Source organism: Paramisgurnus dabryanus, chromosome 22 (genome assembly GCF_030506205.2).
Source record: "Paramisgurnus dabryanus chromosome 22, PD_genome_1.1, whole genome shotgun sequence".
Taxonomy (NCBI): domain Eukaryota; kingdom Metazoa; phylum Chordata; class Actinopteri; order Cypriniformes; family Cobitidae; genus Paramisgurnus; species Paramisgurnus dabryanus.
Window position 1 is genome coordinate 26,634,397 of NC_133358.1, and position 25,009 is coordinate 26,659,405.

General features: G+C 36.4%; 1 protein-coding gene across 2 annotated transcripts in view; it reads right to left on the minus strand.

The window, feature by feature from the left end:
• Positions 1-6,336: 6,336 nt before the first annotated feature.
• LOC135740307 (matrix metalloproteinase-16-like) overlaps positions 6,337-25,009 on the minus strand; it is an 87,784-nt gene continuing 69,111 nt past the window's right edge. For both annotated transcript variants that reach the window (XM_065258536.1, XM_065258537.2), the window contains 4 exons: positions 24,401-24,539; positions 15,134-15,284; positions 14,900-15,015; positions 6,337-8,292 (listed from right to left, as the gene is read on the minus strand). In XM_065258536.1, the coding sequence (XP_065114608.1) occupies positions 7,964-8,292; positions 14,900-15,015; positions 15,134-15,284; positions 24,401-24,539 (735 nt within the window). In that variant the 3' untranslated portion in view covers positions 6,337-7,963. The remainder of the gene's footprint in view (positions 8,293-14,899; positions 15,016-15,133; positions 15,285-24,400; positions 24,540-25,009) is intronic.

The window sequence follows — 25,009 nt, forward strand, 5'->3', positions numbered from 1 at the left end:
AATGGAGTCAGTGGGCGGAGTCTGTGAGCTGTATTGTTATTAGAGTCAGTGGGCGGAGTCTGTGAGCTGTATTGTTAATAGAGTCAGTGGGTGGAGTCTGTGAGATGCATTGGTATTGGAGTCAGTGGGCGGAGTCTGTGAGATGCATTGGTTATTTGAGTCAGTGGGCGGAGTCTATAAGCTGTATTGGTTATTAGAATCAGTGGGCGGAGTCTGTGAGATGTATTGGTTATTAAAGTCATTGGGTTGAGTTTATAAGCTGTATTGGTTATTAGAATCAGTGGGCGGAGTCTGTGAGATGCAATGGTTTATTGTAGTCAGTGGGCGGAGTCTGCGAGATGCATTGGTTATTGGAGTCAGTGGGCGGAGTCTGCGAGATGCATTGGTTATTGGAGTCAGTGGGCGGAGTCTGCAAGAGGCATTGGTTATTGGAGTCAGTGGGCGGAGTCTGAGAGATGCATTGGTCATTGAAGTCAGTGGGCGCGGAGTCTGCGATATGCATTGGTTAATGAAGTCATTGGGCGGATTCTGTGAGCTGTATTGTTATCAGAGTCAGTGGGCGGAGTCTGTGATGCAGCACTGCATAAAGAACAAACCCAATATTTTTAGGCTATTTTATGGGCAGTGTAAGTGGGAGGGGCCTAACACATGACATTGGAGTCAATGGGTGGCATATTCAGGTTATGCCGGTAAATGTGTGTTAGTAGGGTCTAACAGTGTAGTCCGTAAGGCAGGGACGAAAGGACAATAAACGGTCACAGAAAGTCAATATTCTGAGAAATGAAGCTAATCTCTTCCTGCAGTTTGAATCTCTTCAGCACTAATGAAGATAATGATCACTCATTGTAAACGTGCCTTCTAGCTGGGCTGAATCAATGCACATCTGGTTCTAGAGACGCTCATAAAGACATTATATTTCACGTTTTCAAATTAGGGGAAATAATATAATTTAAAAGAACACTAAGCACTTAAATTAAATTGAACTTGGCAATTACCGCAACATATTTACATTTCAAGTCTGTAATCAGATTACGCAACAGAACCGTTTCCAATACCAGGGGAAAAGTGTAGGATAAGGAAATAGACCGGGTAATGCTGTAAGGGAATTGGTCTAAAAACATGTAAAGCATGTAATAATTGTTGAATAATTTATTTAGGTATAACTTGTTTGCAATTGTTTCTGTATCTTAAGCAACATAGGTCATGGGTTTTATTGTCAGGGAACATGCCTACTGATCAAGTGATAGCACATATATATTTTAGGCTAACTTAATTTGCAGTTTTATACTTTTATATCATGAAATCGCATTGCTTTAGTGTAAAATGCTTTTAACAATTTGTCATGAGCTGTATCCTATATAAACCCATCATGCATCAGTGTTGAAATGCCACCTGTTGGTCTACACTGTAAAAAGTGAATAAAATAAAAATAAGCAACACTTAAAAAATGAAGTAAAGTGAAAATGTAAGTGAATTTTTTTTCATTGTTACCAACTGAAGTAATATTTTAAGTTAATCCAACGTGTCACTTTTTACAGTATAGGCTGGTTTTGCATTGGTCTTACTGGTGGACCAGCAGAGCTTTTTGGTTAAGCTAGCATATACAACGCAACACGTTGAGCTTATTAGAATGAATCATTTTTGGAAACAGGAATGACACAATATGTAACAACCATAAGAGGGAGGATATAAAGAAACATGAAGATGAACGCTAAACTGATTCGGTAAATATGTTCAAATGAGTTTATTGATCAATGAAATGGATCGTCAACAGATACATCACAAATGCATGGATACAGACAGAATGAATACGAGTACAAATACTTCGTTTTCTCCATTTGAATTGTCATTATGTTTAAAATACAGATGGGAGATGATAAACAGAAAAAAAGGAAAGAAAATGAGGATGATAACGATTAGCATAGATGATAATGCTAGCAGTTTGTGAAATTGAGACGGTTAATTCAGAAAATAAACGCAATAAAAGCAAAAAAGGAAAAACACGTCCTCAGTGTTTCCACTTGCTATAAATTCTCAACTGTAAACATAATTCAAAGTCTAGCACCGACATGAGGCCTACGAACCGCACGAATTCCTTAACGCTTACAGCCCAGACATCAGACGACTCGGGGCCGGATCCGTACCAGAGTCGTCTGCTGTCTCGGAGAGCACATGAGAAATATAAGAAGCCTTTTAAAACATGAAACCATGCATGCATTATATTGAATGGTGCTACATGAGCACAAATACATTATTCCTGTCTGGACCTCTATTAATCAAGTTTAAATCCATAATGTCTAAAATAATAACAGCACCAAAAGATTACAGAATGACGCTCACCACCAGTGTAAGTCCTGTTAGCACCACAAGATCTGTTAGCAAGACAGAAAACTCTCAGGAGGGATCACATTTACTTTCCTACGCCTGAAGAATAAATCTACACAAACCTCACTTTACTGTTTGATATTTCTTGCACCTGTACACTCAGTTAGAGAGGTGGTTAAAGTTACTTACACTGATAAGTTAAATCAAATCATTACGAGTCAAATTTTATTAAATTAGTCTTGCACAGCCAATCTGATTAAACTTAAACATTTAAAGGGGTCATATGATGCGATTTCATGTTTTTCTTTTTCTTTGGAGTTTTCAAAGCTGTTTGTGCAAATATAAGATACGTAAAGTCGCAAAGATTAAAGTCTCAACCCTACCAGTACATTCACACGGGGCGTAAGCATTAACGCTTCTCATTTACTTTTAATGGATGACGTCATGCGTTGCCAAACTGAATTGTGGATCCATCAACGCCACTGCCGTTGCTCACGGCAGAAGTCAAACATTTGTAAAATTTTCAAGCACCAACGTGTGCGTCAGCCAATCATGTGCGAGACAACCAGTTACGATTATACAAGACTGGAGCATGTGTTGCGGCCACTGTGATTGGCTGTTGGCCAAGCGTTAACGTTTTCTCCCCGTGTACCGAAAGAGATATTCTATCTTAAAGTCCTTCCTAATAGTCCTCTTTTTTGTGTTTTTTTGTTTTTTTTCTAAAAGTCCTCATTCAAACACGCCCCCATATATCTATGTCACTGTGTGGAAGATTTGCGTAACATCAAATGTATACGCAAAGAAAGGCGTAACTTTTATTTTCGCTGAATTGTTGTCGCTGCCCCCAAGTCATGGAGACAATGTGCTTTGGGAGCTGATATTCCAAATATGGTAAGGGGCGTAACATTTCCGTCACATGCTGGAGGTATTCGGCCAATAACAACACACTGATGAGGTGCCCAATCAGAGCACACCGCACTTAGAGCTTCGAAAAATCAACACGTTTCAGATAGGCAGGGCATTGAGGAGCAACAATAGTGTACGGTGCGTGGAAAATAATGTGTTTTTTGAAACTTAAACGGCGTAAACACTTTGCATTACTCCAAATAAACAAAACAATGTTATTTTTAGCTACATCATATGACTCCGTTAAGGCAGATACATTTTCCACAGTGTAGTTAGGCTAAGTATAGGGTGACCATACATTTAATTTTTCCAGGACGCGGCCTGGCCAGGATTAGGGGTGCGTCTTCCGGAAGTCATATTTGTCGATCGCATCGAGGTTCCTACATTTCAGTTAAAAACATACACAATCATTGTACTTTCATTTTTACCTTAAAATTTAATGCTTGCTTTTCTGAAATAGAACCTGAAATAATAAATTACAATAATAAATGACGTAAGCGTTCGAAAAATACGACTTCCGGAAGACGCACCAGAAATCCTGGCCAGGACACGCCCTGGAAAAATGGCATGTATTGAGCCAAGTAGTGAGTTACCTAAATTTATATGCATACTTCTCAAAGAAGGTTTTGGAAATGTTGACAACGTGTAACTCACTCTTAAGTGTATCTCTAAATTCGTCTTTTACAGTGATGTCACTAAAACTATCAAAGCACCATTTCTGCAACAAATCTTCACCAAACCCACCAATGTTCCTGATTTCCACATTTTCCTCAGAGCTTACTTAAAAACACAGAGCATACTTAAGACTGACAAGTTTACAATTTGTACAGACGATCCACCAACTAGTTTAAAAAGATACTAGTTCAGCACGTCCCTACTATCAGCATTGCTGGTCGCTTTAAATCCATAAACATGAGTAATCCACAGATACAGTAAATGATGACATCGGCAGTTCTCATCACATGTTATTCTTACAGTAAAAATGTCTGCAGTGATTCGGCTGAGTTGGATTCGAACTAAAACACAGATGGCTGGATCTGCATCAGGCGGGTCTGTCCTGTTTACATTTTCACTTGGCCAGTACTACTAGATGCCCCGGCCCATCATATTTTAAACTGCAAAACATGACTTTCTTACTTACACTGCAAAAGTGATTTTCAAGAAAAAAAATTCTTAGTATTTTTGTCTTGTTTTCAGTAAAAATATCAAAAAATTCTTAAATTAAGATGTATTTTCTTGATAAGCAAAACGGCCCAAGAAAACAAGTCTAGTTTTTAGACCAAAAATATCAAATTTAAGTGATTTTGTGTATAAAACAAGCAAATAAATCTGCCAATGGGGTAAGCAAATTTTTCTAGAATTTTTTCTTGAATTTAGTGTTTAGGAAAAATGTTCAAGATTTTTTTGCTTACCTCATTGGCAGATTTTTTGTTTTATGCACAAAATCACTTAAATTCGATATTTTTGGTCTAAAAACTAGACTTATTATCTACACTCTAAAAACAAACGGTGCTATATAGCACCAAAAGTGGTTCTTTGCTCGTAATCATAGAAGAACCGCTTTAGTGCCATATAGCACCGGTGAAGCACCAGTAAAGCACCTGTGTAGAACCAAATAGTGCTATGTAAAACCATATGTGGTGCTATATGGCCCCTATTTGGTTCTTCACAGGTGCTTCACTGGTGCTATATGGCACTAAAAACGGTTCTTCTATGATTATGGGCAAAGAACCACTTTTGGTGCTATATAGCACTGTTTGTTTTTAGAGTGTAGGGTAGTTTTGCTCATCAAGAAAAAGCATCTTAATTTAAGAATATTTAGATATTTTTACTGAAAACAAGACAAAAATACAAATTGTTTTTCTTGAAAATCATTTTTGCAGTGTAGTATTTTTGTCTTGTTTACAGTAACAATATCTAAGAATTCTTAAATTAAGATAAATTTTCTTGATGAGCAAAATTACCTAGGTAAATAAGTCTAGTTTTTAGACCAAAAATATCAAATTTAAGTGATTTTGTGCATAAAACAAGAAAAGAAATCTGCCAATGGAGTAAGCAAATTTTTCTTTACTTTTACTTGAATTTAGTGTTTAAGAAAAATTTTCAAGATTTTTTTGCTTACCCCATTGGCAGATTTATTTTCTTGTTTTATGCACAAAATCACTTAAATTTGATATTTTTGGTCTAAAAACTAGACTTATTTTTTGGGGTAGTTTTGCTCATCAAGAAATTTCATCTTAATTTAAGAATTTTTTTATATTTTTACTGAAAACAAGACAAAAATACAAATATTTTTTTTCCTGAAAATAATTTTTTGCAGTTTATTTTTGTCTTGTTTACAGTAAAAATATCTAAGAATTCTTAAATTAAGATGAATTTTCTTAAAGAGCAAACTGACCTAGCTAAATAAGTCTAGTTTTTAGACCAAAAATATAAACTTTATGTAAATTAGTGCTTAAAACATGCAAAAAAATAAATAAATCTGGCAATGGAATAAAAAAATTCTTGAAATAAGTTTACTTTATTCATAAACACAAAATTCAAGAAAATTTTAAGAACAATTAGCTTACCCCATTGGCAGATTTTTTTGCTTGTTTTATGCACAAAATCACTTACATTTTATATTTTTGGTCTAAAAACTAGACTGTTTTTCTTGGGTCATTTTGCTCATCAAGAAAAAGCATCTTAATTTAAGAATCTTTTTTAGATATTTTTACTGAAAACAAGACAAACATACTAAGAAAATCTTTTCTTGAAAATCATTTTTTGCAGTGCATGCTCTGATTCCTATCATGCTAGCTAAATATAACCACAGCACCTGCAGCTTTGACAAATTCAGGTTTGATATTTCACCGTTTTCTGCATTATTTAATATGATTGCAGTTTCCTGTTCGTTTTTCAAAGCTGACATTTCTTTGACTGTGGCAAATCTCAACATTTGGAAATAAATGCTGTGAGTAACAGAAAGAAAGAAAGAAAGGGAACCTGAAAGAGTTTTACAAAAATCACATATTTAAATGGAATAAACCAGAAATCAATCGTAAAACCATGGTGTGTTTTTGTAACCTTTTTTACAACATGTAGATATGAACAAAGCGCTTAAAGTCATTTTAATCATATACTGATTAATTTATTAAGTCTGTCAGGACTGTTTGTCCCAAACCGTGTCATGATACACATGAATTTGAATATGTCCCTTTTTTTTCTTCATTTTTTAAGAGTGAAATAAAAGCAGAAATAAATCAAGCATCAGTACAGACACACATTCAAAACACTGCTTGGCAGAAACACTCATCTCTTGTTTCCTTTAAACCGGAGTGCATTAGCATACATTTTCTCTTTTATCTGCATTTGTCGCATATAAAGAAAACTTGCCGGTCGACAGCTCGGCACTTTTAAGTACCACTTTAATTTTTGAGGTTGAGACAATAAAATTTTCTTCAATTGTACTGTACCGAAAAAGAAACAAACGTAAAAATGTCAATGCAAGCAAAAATCTTTGACTGCAACGCCAAAAAACATATCGTCCAATCCTATTGCAGTAGGCTAACTTTCAATCGCAAGCATTGGTGAGATATGACATTGATTTTCTTCTCGATTGATAAAGACACAGAATTGAATGAGGAAGGCTTGCATACATTTTGAATCAAGCGCTGTCCTGAGTTAATCGGGTTGTTCTGGTTCCTGTGAAGCGTACGTCTCAAGGTTGTAGACCTACAAACAAGGCGGTCCGAAGAGGGTGACATGCTCTGACGTACGGAGCAACCTTTCGGAAGAGGAAGAAACGAATTCTTGAATCTGGAAAAAGTCTGTAAACACAACCAAACAAGTGAGCGGATGATTCAAGCGTCAGACGATCGCAATAAACTTTTTGTCATTGCAGTGGCTTGGTCTTTCCTCTGTTTTGACTGATATGCTTCGTGTTACGCAGAGGAGTCCCGTCCCTGCGACCCTGCTGACAAAATGAGGTTAACCACGACTTTTGATCTCAAATCAGACAAAGAGGAGCAAAGCTATATTGCGCCGCCTTTTCCAATAGACGAACAAAGCGTTAGTCGAAAATTACAATAAATGAAAATCAAGAGAAATAAAAGCAAACAACACCATCCATAATTAAGGCTGTTAAAATATTGCAAAATATTTTGGCCCCTGGTTTTCACACAGACTGCCAGAAACAGTCGAGAATTCCCCACTACATATCACTGCGAAGTATTTCGAGCAGGGAGAAAAAATACGTATAGAAAAAAAAGATCCTCTTTGGAGAGAAAGTTTTTATTTGGTTTGGGAGTGCTTTAAAGGGAATCGTAAATATTTCTGTTTGTTTCGAAAATAAATTATAAACCGGAGCCAACCGAAAAATACTTAAAGATAAAAAACGGACTCCTACTTCGATGGATACGTTTTCGTTTGTTTCCTGTTTTAAGCGTGCAGTCGTAAAACCTAAAAGGTACAGCAAACACTTCGACGCCAAACAGTGAAAACCTGAAGTGGCACTGGTTGTCGCAATGCACCGTGAGAGAACCGAGTCTCCCGAGTCTTACGGCGGGTGCATCGGCCAATGGGAGAAGAGTGGGGAGTTTCGGGGGAATGCGCCCATCATCTCCTGAAGGGGGAATCAAAGCAAAGGCTCTCTCTGATCTCCTTCACGCAGGTGAAGAGCCAAAGTCTGTAAGTTTAGGTTGCCAACGCCACTTTGTCTAGTGGCTGTAGAAGAGTACATGGCGGCTGTAACTCACACCCACTCCTGCATGGAGCGTTTGCAATAAAGTATGTGTCGAGGTGTACCCTTCCTCTTGAACTGAAAGACGGTGTAGATCAACACAACCAAGCAAACCGCCAGGACGCAGGGAATGACGATAGCGATGGCTTTGACCGTGCTGGCTTCGTTGTCCAGTTTGATAACGATGTCCACGTCTTCCTTTGGCTGCCTGTCGGGATCGATGGGCGTGAGGTCGCAACCCATGAAATCCTTTAGGATGGAGCGAGGGTAGCCGGGTTCAACTCGTAGCCGGTGATTGTTGAATTTCCAATACTCTTTACCCTTGTAGAAGTACGTAAAACCTGCAGGGCAAGCAAACACAGACAGGAAACATTGGTGATCATGCATGCGTAGACTAGCGAAAAGAACCTGTTAAGTCAGATATGAACTCATTCCCCGCCAGACATTTTTTTTAAAAAGTTGTCCGCCAGCATTTTTTGTGATTTTCACAAGTTTCATAAAATGCCTTCCAGGAAAATTTGCTTCAAAAAATATATAAACATACAAATATATCAAATGAAAGAACAGACCCTCTGCTTTCAAACAAACAATAAACAAACAAACAAACAAACAAACAAAACGGGAAAAAAAAAACGTTTCATCCTATCTATATTTTTTCTCTGCTTATAAACTCTAAAATATGCACTGCAAAAAATTATTTTCAAGAAAAAAAATCTTAGTATTTTTGTCTTTTTTTCAGTAAAAATATCAAAAATTTCTTAAATAAAGATGCTTTTTCTTGAGCAAAACGACCCAAGAAAATAAGTCTAGTTTTTAGACCAAAAATGTCAAACTGAAGTGATTTTGTGCATAAAACAAGCAAAAAAAATCTGCCAATGGGGTAAGCAAAAAATCTTGAACATTTTTCTTACACACTCAATTTAGTTTGATAACGTTGAAAAATTCAAGAAAAATTTGCTTACCCCATTGGCAGATTTTTTCGCTTGTTTTATGCACAAAATCACTTAAATTTGATATTTTTGGTCTAAAAGCTAGACTTATTTTCATGGGTCGTTTTGCTCATCAAGAAAATAGATCTTAATTTAAGAATTCTTTGATATTTTGCTGAAAACAAGACAAAAATACTAAGAATTTTTTTTTTCTTGAAAATCATTTTTTGCACTGTGGGTATTTTTCTTCAAAATATGATGGAAAAATGCCAAGTGAAAAAAAATAAGTTATCAAAATCTTGTAAGCCACGCCCACTCACAATTTCTTAGTATTTTTGTCTTGTTTTCAGTAAAAATATCAAAAAATTCTTAAATTAAGATGCTTTTCTTGATGAGCAAAACGACCCAAGATAATAAGTCTAGTTTTTAGACTTGAAAATAATTTTTTTGCAGTGTACATAGTTACAGTCCAACCGAGAGTATTATTTAGCAAAACGATTGTCATTTTTAACCAAAAAAAAAATTAAAAAAGAAACTTTTTAACCACAACTTTTCATCTTGCACTAGCCTTGTGATGTGCCAGCATGACCTTACGTATTACGTAATCATGTCGAAAGATCACGCAAGATATATTTGAAACTACCGCCTAGTGTTCACAGTATGGAGAAAAGGATGTGGAATGATACTAATGAATGTCTTTGTCTCAGTTTATTGTTTAAAATGGGTCGCAAGTGTGTGTTTTACATACGTAACACGTGACATTTGGATGTGATTACATAATACGTGAGATGGTCATGCTGGCGCATCACACGGCTAATGCAAGAGGAAAAGTTACTGCTTAAAAGTAAAAAATGTATAAACTGTAAACTATATGGAAAAAATCCTGGAATGTTTTCCGTAAAAAACTTTATTTCTTCTTGACTGAACAAAGAAAGACATAAACATCATTTTGGATGACATGGGGCGAGTAAAATATAATTTTTTTATAAAAAATATTCCTTTAAGAGAAAATTGGTGCATTAGTTTTTTATTCTGAGGTTTGACTTCCAACATCTGGTACTGTGCCAGCACTTGATTTCAAATGTAAACTGGATCGAGAGCCACCGTGTTACCAGATCTATCACTGCTGCAGGTTCTCGGTCAGACAGATGTAAAAAGCATTGTATAACAGCTCTGACTAGGCTTCTCACGGCTGATTGGCCACACTCGGCTGGGCGACACCATTCTGGAGAAGACACAGAAACTGCTGGCATCCTCAGACTGACAACCTGTCTCATTTTTCTAACATCTATATCTGCACGATTCATTAATTTCTTACGAAGAAAGCGAGAGATTGAGATTTTTTGTGCGTAACAGCGCTTCAGTCGTCTAAATGACTAGATTTTGTTCGTTGCTTGCCTGACAGCACAATGTTATGGTGTCGTAGGTGTTAACCTGTCACGAGTTCATCCCCCTTCTATTCGCCTAATCATTTCCCATCACTCTCCACCACATTTTATCCGTCAAACCAAGAAGCAAAAGTCGAAAAGAAATTCTCAGAATTTTCAGTTTTTTTAGTAATCTGAAATTACTAATGGGCCATTCACACAAAGAACAACTTTGAAGATTAAAGGATTAGTCAATTTTCTTAAATAAAATCCAGAGAATTTACTCACCACCATGTCATCCAAAATGTTGATGTCTTTCTTTGTTCAGTCGAGAAGAAATTATGTTTTTTGAGGAAAACATTCCAGGATTTTTCTCATTTTAATGGACTTTAATGGACCCCAACACTTTTGCAGTTTCAAAGGACTCTAAATGATCTCAAACAAGGCATAAGGGTCTTATCTAGCGACACAATTGTCATTTTGACAAGAAAAAAAGCACTTTCAAACCACAACTTCTCGTCTATCTCCAGTCCTGTGACTGCCAGCACGACATCACGTACTTGCGTAATGACGTCGAAAGGTCACGTGTTACATATATGAAAAGCACATTTGCAGACCATTTTAAACAATAAACTGACACAAAGACATTAATTTGTATCATTCCACATACAACAACGTCGGAACGGTCCTCTTACTCCACACTTGTAAACACTGGGGCGTAGTTTCCATACGTCATCCGTGACCTCTTGACGTGATAACGGTTTACGTGAGGTCGTGCTGGTGCATCACACGAACGAAGCAAGAGGAGAAGTTGTGGTTTGAAAGTGCATTTTTTTTTTCTTGCCAAAAATGACAATGATTTCGCCAGTTAAGACCCTTATGCCTTGTATGAGATCGTTTAGAGTCCTTTGAAACGGCAATTTTAAACTGGATTAAATCTGTTGGGGTGTTGGGGTCCATTAAAATGAGAAAAATCCTGGAATGTTTTCCTCAAAAAACATAATTTCTTTTCGACTGAACAAAGAAAGACATCAACATTTTGGATGACATGGTGGTGAGTAAATTATCTGGATTTTTTTTAAGAAAATGGCCTAATCATTTAAGGGCCAAAGTTACTTACAGCATGCACCAGCGCAAAAGGCGTGGAAAATTTACGGGAGGAAAATATGGTAAGGTTTCCGCTGTTTTTTAATTTACTGGAATTTGTGCCATTAATTACCACCAAAAACAACACCTCTGCATCAGAAACCGTCTACTTTCATACTATATAGTAGGCGAAAAGCAGTAGGCGAGGCGAGTAGTATGTCAGAATTCGTAGTATAAAAAAACAGTAGGCGAAAAGTAACCGGATTACCTATTACCTCCACCAAGATCCCAAAGTTCTTTCGATAGACACTTTACTATCCCATGAGCCCCTTGAAGAGGAGCTATCCAACGAAGAAGAAGAAGGAGAGGTGATGTTTTATTAAAAAATGTCAGAAAGCGATAACGCGGCTCAATGAAGTACATCTGATTTCATTCATACTATCCATATTCACTATATAGTACTTACTGTTTTAACGGTCGATGACTAGGGATGCTTAACGATTAATCGTGATTAATCGTTAGCAGAATAAAAGTTTTTGTTTAGATCATATATGTGTGTGAACTGTGTATAATAACTTTGTATAAATAAATGTACACACATGCATGTATATGTTTTAGAAATGTTTACATGTGTAAATACATTTGTATATTTATGTATAATTTATATTATATATAAATATAAATACTTAATGTATACATTTTTTTTCTTAAAATTATACATGAATCTGTTCATATTTATATTTATTATACACAGTTTACACACATATGTGATGTAAACAAAAACTTTTATTCTGCTAACGATTAATCGCGATAGCATCCCTACTAGGCACTTCTTTTAATTTCGTACAGTATGCAATTTCATACACCAGACATTTCTTCAACCCTACGCTACTTTGCGCTGCTCTTGGTAGACTGCATTGCTCATTGTGGAAATACGATTTTTCCACCTGTGTATTTTAACATGCGCCTTGTCAGTAAATATTCACTCCCATCTGCGCTTTATTTAATTTGTTGTGTTTAGCAAATCTTTCCCTAAGTTTTAAAAAGAAAAGAGTGGAGTCCACACCAAATCAATAACAATAAAGAAACAGAGGAATGAAATGGTTTGGATCGCTTGTTTAACAATAAAACTTTCACAGCAATTAAATTAAAAATGTATTCCAATTTAAAGGACTCGCGCATAAAAAAAAGGTGAACCTGAACCTGCGAACAACTCGGATCTTAAACCAGGGAGAAAATCGTAACAAAAGACTTGCTGCATTATCACAACGTCGACACTTGCATTAAGACAAAAATAGAGCCGAGAGAAAGCCGTCGTTTCCCATCTCTCTGTGTTCGGCTGGCCATGATGACACATAATTAGGGTCAATTTTCTGTACTTTGTCTCGCCCACAGAGGCCTTTTGGGTGACGTGGAGAGACGGGGCTGTAACAAAGCCCACAATCACTTTCAAAGCGTGGTTAGCCAAACAATTTCTCTAGAATATCAATCCACCCTTCACGCTCAGATGAACACATGCGTCCATGAGCAAACCTGGCACAAGAGACGGGTACAGATGGCATGTGTGTGACTGCGACCTGTAAGCCTGCAGCTACGGACTGAACTTGTGCAAGATGTACCCACTCGGCCAAAGAGATTTAAATCTGTGACAACTTTGTATAACCTTCATATGTACAGAATGCAAATAGGACCATGCAAGAAGAAATCAAACCTCAATTGATGTTGACATACTAAATGCACTAAATCTGCCACCTGTAAAGATGCTTTTTATTTTAGGGGTTCATCCAGCTTCATTGTTTGCAAACAGCAGCATACAACTTTAAAGGAACACTCCACTTATTTTGAAAATATGCTCATTTTCCAGCTCCCCTAGAGTTTAACATTTGACTTTTACCGTTTTGGAATCCATTCAGCTGATCTCCTGGTCTGGCGGTACCACTTTGAGCATAGCTTAGCATAATCCATTGAATCTGATTAGACCATTAGCATTGCGCTAAAAAATAACCAAAGAGAGGCGCAATGATATTACCCAGTGTCCAAAAATTACCAAGGGGACTATTTTCAGGCACTGCGTAATATCATTGCTCCTCCTGCAGCCATGGTATGGGTGCAAAGTCCTTGATTATTACGCCAGAATGAGAGTAAAGTTCATAGCTATATTGGCCTAGAAAATCGCAACTTTTATTTTCCATCAGTCTTAGTACACGATGTAACTACAGAAGGGTCAAGTTTCAAATAGGAAAAATTTACTTTGGTTATTTTTGAGCGTGATGCTAATGGTCTAATCAGATTCAATGAATTATGCTAAGCTAGGGCTGGGCGATAATTCGATAACGATAATTTTACCGATATAAACTTTTTCGATAAAACGATAAGGACAGTTCGATAAGTGATCGATAATGTTTAAGCACTGTGCGTAATGTTGCGCGAGCACTTCCGGATGCGGCACGCGCTGTTGGTTTACAATCACAGTGACAGTCAGACTTGAAGGAGTGGAAGATGAGGCAAGTTATTTATTTATTAGTAGAGACCTATGAAATTCGCGATGCGGATAACGCGGACGGAATCACGGAATCCAAATGCGCGGAAACATTTTCTTGTGTGTAATGTTGGACGCGCAAACAGGGTTCGTCAAACACAGCAGACACAGGTGCGTGCAGTATACTTTACTTTCATTCAGCGTCCGCCTTGCGCACGCACACGTCCGCCCAGCTTTAAAAGTATATTTACAGGACATTCACAAATTCAGGAAACGGAGGAAAAGCAGCAGATCCACCACTGCAGTGAATATAGTGTTTGGGTATGTGCGCTCCCACAGCAAAGTGACACCCTTGACATCCATTTATCAGCGTGTATAGTTCGTATATGTATAACACACGCGTGATCACTGAACTAAGTTTTCTTTCTTGTTTAAGTGAACATAAACAGCTGTTACTCAGTATATTGAAACTTAAAGCAGTCTGTCTTGGGTCTTAAAGGGACAGTAGTCTGCTGCTTTTGTGTCAGAAATGTGTTGATTTCATAACAAATAGATTTACATTTAATACAGATGCATTAAAACAAGATTTTAGTTTTTGTATTTGTCATGTTCTGAATAAAAAGTAGTTTAAAACCATTATTAACTGTCTGGTTTTTACAATTTTCATTCAGGAGCAAAAATCTGCCTTTAAATTTGACAGGAGTAAAGATTTGTTATTTATCATGATAATTATCGATATCGACTGATATGGAAAACATTTTCTCGATAATTTTTTGGGTCATATCGCCCAGCCCTATGCTAAGCTATGCTAAAAGTATAGATCCAGAGATCAGTTAAATGGATTCCAAAACGGTAAAAATCAAATGTTTAACTCTAGGGGAGCTGGAAAATGAGCATATTTTCAAAAAAAGTGGCGTGTCCCTTTAACAGATCCTTTTGTGCTCCACATGAGCAGAATAAATACATGTGAAAGGGTTAAGCATGACATGGGTGAGAAGATGACTACAGAGTTGTCCAGTATGGGCAAACTAACTGGATGCAAACGAAACTGTATTAATTCAATTAAATTATGACAATAGGCTCGTACCGTTGGCTTTATCAACAAACGCTCCCTGCGGAGAATCCGGAACCCCCTTCCAGACCGTGATGGATTTTGGATAACCAGGGTCCATTGTTCTCATGTCCTCATTGTATCTCCAATACCTCCACAGAGATAAATGGAAACATTAGTAACACACAAACACAGGCACAGATGGCCAAGCGAACGTAAGCAAACGCAGCCGTGCACGCATAGACTAACACTCGCATGCTGCGCACATACCTGTCTCCTTTGAAGAAGTAGGTCTTTGCCACATCTTCCCACCAGACAGCTGTCTCTATGCTCTGTGCTGGCATGCCGTTCCCAAACATTGAGATGTCCTGGGGATAGCCAGGCTGTAGCATTGTGTCCTTGAACACCCAGAACTGCTTTCCTAGAAGAGGAAATCATAAGATGACAGCATTCAACTCATTTGGCCGAGGTAAATCCTATAAATTGTGTCTGGTGATTTGTTCATAGGTTGTTCCTTCCAAAGGTGGGCAGTATATCAAAATTCCACAATTTATTTAGTGTGGTTTTGGGAGTGACATAAATAAAGCAACTGTGGAAATACCCTTTAAATGGTTAAATTAACAATGGTTTTACTAGAAATAAAACATGGTTACTATAGTAAAATCTTAGTTACGAGTTGAAAACAAACATTTGGCAGACGCTTCTATCCAAAGTGACTTACAGTCCATTGAGGTGATGTATCAGTATGCGTGTTTCCTTGAAATTTGAACCCACAACCTTTGCGCTGCTAACACAATGCTCTACCAAGTGGGCTACAGGAACATTTCACTTTATCTATAATAAAACCATTAGCTGACTTTTCGTAAGGGTCGTGAGGATTTTAATGCATTTCTCAACTGGCTATTACGTTTGTTTCATTAAACTAATGACGTGTGACTTGCGAGTACGAAAGCATTAAGAAAGATACAATTTAAGTTAAAGTGTCTTTTATCAAAGTTAATACTTGCTTTTCTATATCAGCAGCTTAAAAATTTCCATGTAGATTTAGCCTCAAAAGGTGAAAACAGTGTGGTACTTTTAAAACGAAATATTTGCTCCTCTAATTGAATTTTAAAGGTCACCTAATATAAGAAATTCACTTTTATATGTTGCTTGAACATTAATGTGTATCGTCTGTGTGTGTACACAACCAACCTGTAATGATAAAGAACTGACATCACTTTGCGCAGGCTCCGCCCACAACCATCCACAGTCGAATAATAATTTTAATTTTAAATCTTGTTCACATAATTCTCATTAAAACTAATGTATGTTTTTTTAGTATAGATACAGTAAACGGGGAGGGAAGCAGCTGCTCATTTGCATTTAAAGAGACACGCACACAAAAACAGCACATTTTCCTGCACACCCAAAAATGGTATAAAATGTGATCTATAGGGTATTTGGACCTGAACCTTCACAGGCACATTTTGGGGCTTAGGGCGGTTTTTGATTTTACGAAAAAGAGTGAATGCGAATAATGAGAGAAAACACATCTGCCAAATAAATTCTAACGCAGCGAACATTAAACCCATGTGACTGAACGTCTAGCTGTATCAGCTGGTGTTGTCTTTACCATATATGGGGGTCGATGTCGTCATGACATTTTGAGCACAAATTATATTTGTACCACTGTAGTTGAGGTCAAGAAAAATATTTATGACGCTGTTATAAAACTATTGGACATAGTATTGACACTTAATAACATTTTAATGACAAATTATATTTGTACCACTGTAGCTGAGGTCAAGAAAAATATTTATGGCGCTGTTATTAAGCTATTTGACAGAGTATTGACACTTAATGACATTTTAATGACACATTATATTTGTACGACTGTAGTTGAGGTCAAGAAAAATATTTATGACGCTGTTATTAAACTATTTGACAGAGTTTTGACACTTAATGATATTTTAATGACACATTATATTTGTACGACTGTAGTTGAGGTCAAGAAAAATATTTATGAAGCTGTTATTTAACTATTTCACAGAGTATTAACACTTAATGACATTTTAATGACAAATTATATTTGTACCACTGTAGCTGAGGTCAAGAAAAATATTTATGGCGCTGTTATTAAGCTATTTGACAGAGTATTGACACTTAATGACATTTTAATGACACATTATATTTGTACGACTGTAGTTGAGGTCAAGAAAAATATTTATGACGCTGTTATTAAACTATTTGACAGAGTTTTGACACTTAATGATATTTTAATGACACATTATATTTGTACGACTGTAGTTGAGGTCAAGAAAAATATTTATGAAGCTGTTATTTAACTATTTCACAGAGTATTAACACTTAATGACATTTTAATGACAAATTATATTTGTACGACTGTAGTTGAGGTCAAGAAAAATATTTATGAAGCTGTTATTTAACTATTTGACAGAGTATTAACACTTAATGACATTTTAATGACAAATTATATTTGTACCACTGTAGTTGAGGTCAAGAAAAATATTTATGCAGCTGTTATTTAACTATTTGACAGAGTATTAACACTTAATGACATTTTAATGACAAATTATATTTGTACCACTGTAGTTGAGGTCAAGAAAAATATTTATGAAGCTGTTATTTAACTATTTGACAGAGTATTAACACTTAATGACATTTAAATGACAAATTATATTTGTACCACTGTAGTTGAGGTCAAGAAAAATATTTAAGACGCTGTTATATAACTATTGGACATAGTATTAACACTTAATGACATTTTAATGACAAATTATATTTGTACCACTGTAGTTGTGTCAGGATCCGTCTGAAACCATCTGTTTTATTACATCTAGTCTTTGTGTTCGGGGTCCTGGCAGTACCATGTTTTATGTGGGAAATGTGTGGTTTTTGTATTGGTTTATTCTGACCACACATTTCCCAGGTCTCGTCACTTTTTCCCCGATCCCTTACTCGTGATTATTTTCCAGGTGTATGTAATTTACTTTCTCCCTATTTAAGAGTCCTTGTGTTTGTTGTCCAGTGCGCGTTCGTCTTGTTACCATCCCTGTCGTGTTAAAGAGTCTTGCCTTGTGAGTATTGAGTATTTTAGTCTAGTTTGTTATCTGTAGTTTAATGTTGGTTTATGTTTAGCTTTATGTCAGTTTAGTGTAGTGTTTATACTGTCTTGTTTTGCCCCCTCGTGGGTTTTGTTTTCCTTGTTTTTGTCAATAAATTATTATTTTCTTAGTCCTGTCTGCATTTGGGTTCGTTCTTGTCTAATCCTCACATTACGAACGCGCCAACAAAGAACCCAGCAGACATGTATACCGGTAGTCGCCTGGCGAGACGGGGAAGGGGTTCCTGTCCCGCATACGAGACGGGTTACGAGTTTTATGACCCGCTCGTATGCGGACCCGAAGTCAACGCCAGGCGGAACCCGACCCGAACTCCCTCCTCCGGCTCCAGGGAGCCGCTCCCCGCCTCTGTCCCTTCGAGGGAAGTGTGAGAGGAGGATCTCCTGGGAGTCTTCGTCTGGGGGGTCCTCCTCCGACTTAAGAGCACCACCACATCCTCTATCTGCTCCGCGACCCCGAAGGAAGAACAGGAGGAAGGGGAACCTGGTTCAGTCGCCAGAGCGCCCAGAGCCGTCGACGCAGTCGCCAGAGTGCCCAGAGCCGTCGACGCAGTCGCCAGAGCGCCCAGAGCCGTCGACGCAGTCGCCAGAGCGCCCAGAGCCGTCGACGCAGTCGCCAGAGCGCCCAGAGCCGTCGACGCAGTCGCCAGAGCGCCCAGAGCCGTCGACGCAGCCGCCAGAGCGCCCAGAGGCTTCGACGCAGACGCCAGAGCGCCCAGAGGCTTCGACGCAGACGCCAGCGCAACCCCAGCCGTGTGCGCAGTCAGCGCAACCCCAGCCGTGTGCGCAGCCAGCGCAACCCCAGCCGTGTGCGCAGCCAGCGCAACCCCAGCCGTGTGCGCAGCCAGCGCAACCCCAGCCGTGTGCGCAGCCAGCGCAACCCCAGCCGTGGCCGCAGCCAGCGCGACCCCAGCCAGATTTTGCTATTTTCGGCCATGAACCATCCAGAACTCTCCCCAAGTTCACCCAGACTCCTTAAGCCACCCTCCCACCCTGGACCACCCCCTTTGAACTCTTGTGTTCCCCCACCCCCCCCTCCCTTGTTTGTTATTTTTATTGTCCCACCCTAGTCCTGTCATAGTTTTTTCCTGTTTGCCCTTGTTAGTCTTTGTTATGTTTTCGTGGGTTATGTCTTGTATGCAGTCTGTTTTGTCCCGTGTTAAGTGTTCCCCTTGAGGAGCGTCTAGTAGCCGCTCTTTAAGGGGGGGCTACTGTCAGGATCCGTCTGAAACCATCTGTTTTATTACATCTAGTCTTTGTGTTCGGGGTCCTGGCAGTACCATGTTTTATGTGGGAAATGTGTGGTTTTTGTATTGGTTTATTCTGACCACACATTTCCCAGGTCTCGTCACTTTTTCCCCGATCCCTTACTCGTGATTATTTTCCAGGTGTATGTAATTTACTTTCTCCCTATTTAAGAGTCCTTGTGTTTGTTGTCCAGTGCGCGTTCGTCTTGTTACCATCCCTGTCGTGTTAAAGAGTCTTGCCTTGTGAGTATTGAGTATTTTAGTCTAGTTTGTTATCTGTAGTTTAATGTTGGTTTATGTTTAGCTTTATGTCAGTTTAGTGTAGTGTTTATACTGTCTTGTTTTGCCCCCTCGTGGGTTTTGTTTTCCTTGTTTTTGTCAATAAATTATTATTTTCATAGTCCTGTCTGCATTTGGGTTCGTTCTTGTCTAATCCTCACAAGTTGAGGTCAAGAAAAATATTTATGAAGCTGTTATTTAACTATTTGACAGAGTATTAACACTTAATGACATTTAAATGACAAATTATATTTGTACCACTGTAGTTGAGGTCAAGAAAAATATTTAAGACGCTGTTATAAAACTATTGGACATAGTATTAACACTTAATGACATTTTAATGACAAATTATATTTGTACCACTGTAGTTGAGGTCAAGAAAAATATTTATGACGCTGTTATTAAACTATTTGACGGAGTATTGACACTTAATGACATTTTAATGACAAATTATATTTGTACCACTGTAGTTGAGGTCAAGAAAAATATTTATGACGCTGTTATTAAACTATTTGACAGATTATTAACACTTAATGGTACTGTCTTTGCATTACAAATGACATAATTGAGTTAATGACATTTTATGACAGTTGTCATATATGTGCATAAAATCTCCTTCATGTGTATGACATGTGTCTTGTCATGATTATGAAGATGTCATGTCAGTCTTATTGCCACCCCTTCAAGTAAAAAACTGAAAGGTTCATATTTGGTGAATTATTTCTTCAGTTTCAGAAAAGAAATTCACACCCCTACCACTTCCTGTTTGCCTTTAATTACCGCCACTACATTCCCTCTGCCACAGTTACTCAGACCTGACATGGTAATATCGTCACTTTACAACGTCAGTATGTTTCAGTTCCTGTTCTCTAGGAGGGGGACACTCGACCCCATGAGCTCAGGAAATGCTCTGTGATGTCGACAGCGGATAGGGTTAAAAGGGTTGCCGTGGTTTGTTTAGATTCTGACGGGTCAGCGGAGGACAGGTCCGTCATATTTCCTCTAGTAAAGGAAATGCCTGTCATGTCACGTGAGACGTTCTCATGCCCCTCTCAGCAGGGTCAAACTTTATCTGTGCCAAATAGTGAGTGTTCATGTAGCTCAATTGGTAGAGCATTACGTTAGCAGGGTAAAGGTCACGGGTTCAATTCCAGGGGGAAGCGCCTGCCACAAGCATAAATGCAAAATGCCAGACAACCTATAGCTGTAGTCTGGAGCTTTAGTGTTTAGCATTTGTAAAACACTTTTCTTGACTTCAAAATTCAACACATACCCCGTATAACACCTCATAGCAAAATGACAAATGGGATCGACGCAACATTTGAAGCGCACCTATGCCATGCATTCACAATCATGCACCAACACATACACAAAAATAACTTGCAATTGTTCTCGATTAAATATATACATAATTCAGTTCCTCCCTATCATTTTCCCTATAGTCTTTGATCTGATGCTGGCCTTATGGGCTGTGCAAGCAAATAAATTATTAAAACAACAGGCCTTGATGGGCTAAAAAGATTCATTAAGCTCTCTAAACACAAGAGACTGTTTGCCTAGTTGTTAAGGAACACAACCAAATGTGTTTGTGTGTGTGTATTTGTCATCATTATCTCAATTGGCTCAACCTCTTCTATCCCTCTTTAAGCTATATTCATCTCACCCACATAAACTATATTGTTATTTGTATTGTACAAATTTTGTATTGTGTATATTTTGTGTTGTGTAGATTTTGTAGTATGTGTATATTATGTGTATGTAATGTATTGTACAAATCCTCTATTGTGTATATTTTGTGTTGTGTACCTTTTGTATCATGTGTATAATAAACATTTTATATAATGTGTATGTAATTTATTGTGCAAATTTTGTATTGTGTATATTTTGTGTTGTGTACATTTTGTATTATGTGTATATTATGTGTATGTAATGTATTGTACAAATCCTCTATTGTGTATATTTTGTGTTGTGTACCTTTTGTATCATGTGTATAATACAAATTGTATATAATGTGTATGTAATTTATTGTGCAAATTTTGTATTGTGTATATTTTGTGTTGTGTACATTTTGTATTATGTGTATATCATGTGTATGTAATGTATTGTACAAATCCTGTATTGAGTATTATTTTGTGTTGTGTACATTTAGTATTTTGTGTATATCATGTAATGAATGTATTGTACATATTTTGTATTGTGTATATTTTGTGTTGTGTACATTTTGTATTATGTGTATATCATGTGTATGTAATGTATTGTACAAATCCTGTATTGAGTATTATTTTGTGTTGTGTACATTTAGTATTTTGTGTATATCATGTAATGAATGTATTGTACATATTTTGTATTGTGTATATTTTGTGTTGTGTACATTTTGTATTATGTGTATATCACGTGTATGTAATGTATTGTACAAATCCTGTATTGAGTATTATTTTGTGTTGTGTACATTTAGTATTTTGTGTATATCATGTAATGAATGTATTGTACATATTTTGTATTGTGTATATTTTGTGTTGTGTACATTTTGTATTATGTGTATATCATGTGTATGTAATGTATTGTACAAATCCTGTATTGAGTATTATTTTGTGTTGTGTACATTTTGTATTTTGTGTATATCATGTAATGTATTGTACATATTTTGTATTGTGTATATTTTGTGTTGTGTACATTTTGGATTATGTGTATATCATGTGTATGTAATGTATTGTACAAATCCTGTATTGAGTATTATTTTGTGTTGTGTACATTTAGTATTTTGTGTATGTCATGTAATGTATTGTACAAATTTTGTATTGTGTATATTTTGTGTTGTGTACATTTTGTATTATGTGTATATCATGTGTATGTAATGTATTGTACAAATCCTGTATTGAGTATTATTTTGTGTTGTGTACATTTAGTATTTTGTGTATATCATGTAATGTATTGTACATATTTTGTATTGTGTATATTTTGTGTTGTGTACATTTTGTATTATGTGTATATCATGTGTATGTAATGTATTGTACAAATCCTGTATTGAGTATTATTTTGTGTTGTGTACATTTAGTATTTTGTGTATGTCATGTAATGTATTGTACAAATTTTGTATTGTGTATATTTTGTGTTGTGTACATTTTGTATTATGTGTATATCATGTGTATGTAATGTATTGTACAAATCCTGTATTGAGTATTATTTTGTGTTGTGTACATTTAGTATTTTGTGTATATCATGTAATGTATTGTACATATTTTGTATTGTGTATATTTTGTGTTGTGTACATTTTGTATTATGTGTATATCATGTGTATGTAATGTATTGTACAAATCCTGTATTGAGTATTATTTTGTGTTGTGTACATTTTGTATTTTGTGTATATCATGTAATGTATTGTACAAATTTTGTATTGTGAATATTTTGTGTTGTGTACATTTTGTATTATGTGTATATCATGTGTATGTAATGTATTGTACAAATCCTGTATTGAGTATTATTTTGTGTTGTGTACATTTTGTATTTTGTGTATATCATGTAATGTATTGTACAAATTTTGTAATGTGAATATTTTGTGTTGTGTACATTTTGTATTATGTGTATATCATGTGTATGTAATGTATTGTACAAATCCTGTATTGAGTATTATTTTGTGTTGTGTACATTTTGTATTTTGTGTATATCATGTAATGTATTGTACAAATTTTGTATTGTGTATATTTTGTATTGTGTACATTTTGTCTTATGTGTATATAATGTATATGTACTGTATTGTACAAATCCTGTATTGTGTATATTTTGTGTTGTGTACCTTTTGTATCATGTGTATAATATTAATTGTATATAATGTGTATGTAATGTATTGTACAAATTTTGTATTGTGTACATTTTGTATTATGTGTATATCATGTTTATGTAATGTATTGTACAAATCCTGTATTGAGTATATTTTGTGTTGTGTACATTTTGTATTATGTGTATATAATATGTATATAATGTGTATTTAATGTATTGTACAGTTCCTGTATTGTGTATATTTTGTGTTGTGTACATTTTGTATTATGTGTATATAATATGTATATAATGTATATGTAATGTATTGTACAAATACTGTTTTGTGTATATTTTGTATTGTGTACATTCTGTATTATGTGTGTATCTTGTATTGAGTATAATTTGTGAATACGGTGGTGTACACATCATGAAGTGTGTGTTGTGTATATTTTGTATTGTATACATGCTGTATTATGTGTATATCATGTGTAGTGTACATAGTGTGTATGTACTGTACTGTACAAATCCTGCATTGTGCATATGTTGTGTTGTGTACATTTTGTTTTGTGTATATACTTTGTATGTACTGTATTGTACAAATCCTGTATTCTGTATATTCTGTGTACATTCTGTATTATGTGTGTATCTTTTATCATGTGTATATTTGTATAATTTGTGTATACTGTGCATATTTTGCATTGTGTACATTCTACTGTTTATTATGTGTATATTTTGTATGATGTGTAGTACTTTGTATACTTTTTGTACATGTTTGCCCTGTATGTTGGAGTGTGGACCAAAGACTTTCACCTATAATGTCAATGCTGTGGTGTGACAATAAAAGTGATTTGAATTGTGACTCCTCTTTTACCGGTTGTGTACAAAGAGATTTGCACAGAAAGAAAACTCATATATGCTTATACACACACACACATATACACTATATTCTATACAGTATATTCAATATATGAAGATGTAACAGCTTTAAATAAGGATCCAAACTCTGTAAGCCCTACAGCAGTAAGTGTCATCACTCTGCATCACTAAACACAACTCATGTCATCTCAGCAGTTGTGTAAACAAACACCACAATGAGAGATGCTTCTCAAATCTGATTTGCACAATTCTTACCTTTGAAGAAGACGAATTTGCCTTCACTGTTTTCATATACAGCATCAATCCTGGGTGGTAAACCCCTCCAGAACACATTGATGAGCATTGGGTAGCCCGGCATTACAGTGTTATCCCTGACTCTCCAAAACCAATGATCCTTCACACAGAGAAAAGAGACAAAAACATACAATTGAGGAAAACAATTCAGACAATAGAGAAACAACGCCATGGTGAATTTCAGGGATAAACATATCCCATCATGCTCTACGTCTGTGTTGTTGTTGTTGTTTTTTTCGATTCGTGAGCACTGAGTGGTTCAAACAAGGCTTTAGATATTTGCTTAACGGGTACATCTTGGAAACAGATTTGCTGGAGCCAATTTTGAGAACTAATTCACTTTTGGGAAAATAATAAATAAAGCCAGATTTAAAAAAAACCTGCTGCTCATTTGAAATGGGACAGGCTTCTTCCTAAAGTGAATCATTTTCAGTTGTGGCCAAGGGTGTATATTAGATTTGAACATCGGGGGGTTGAAGTGTCAATTGTACATATGTTTTCATCATTGTATAAAAAAGGGTTCTTTGATTTTTTGGGGGGGTTACCTCCCTCAATCTGGAAACTACACCC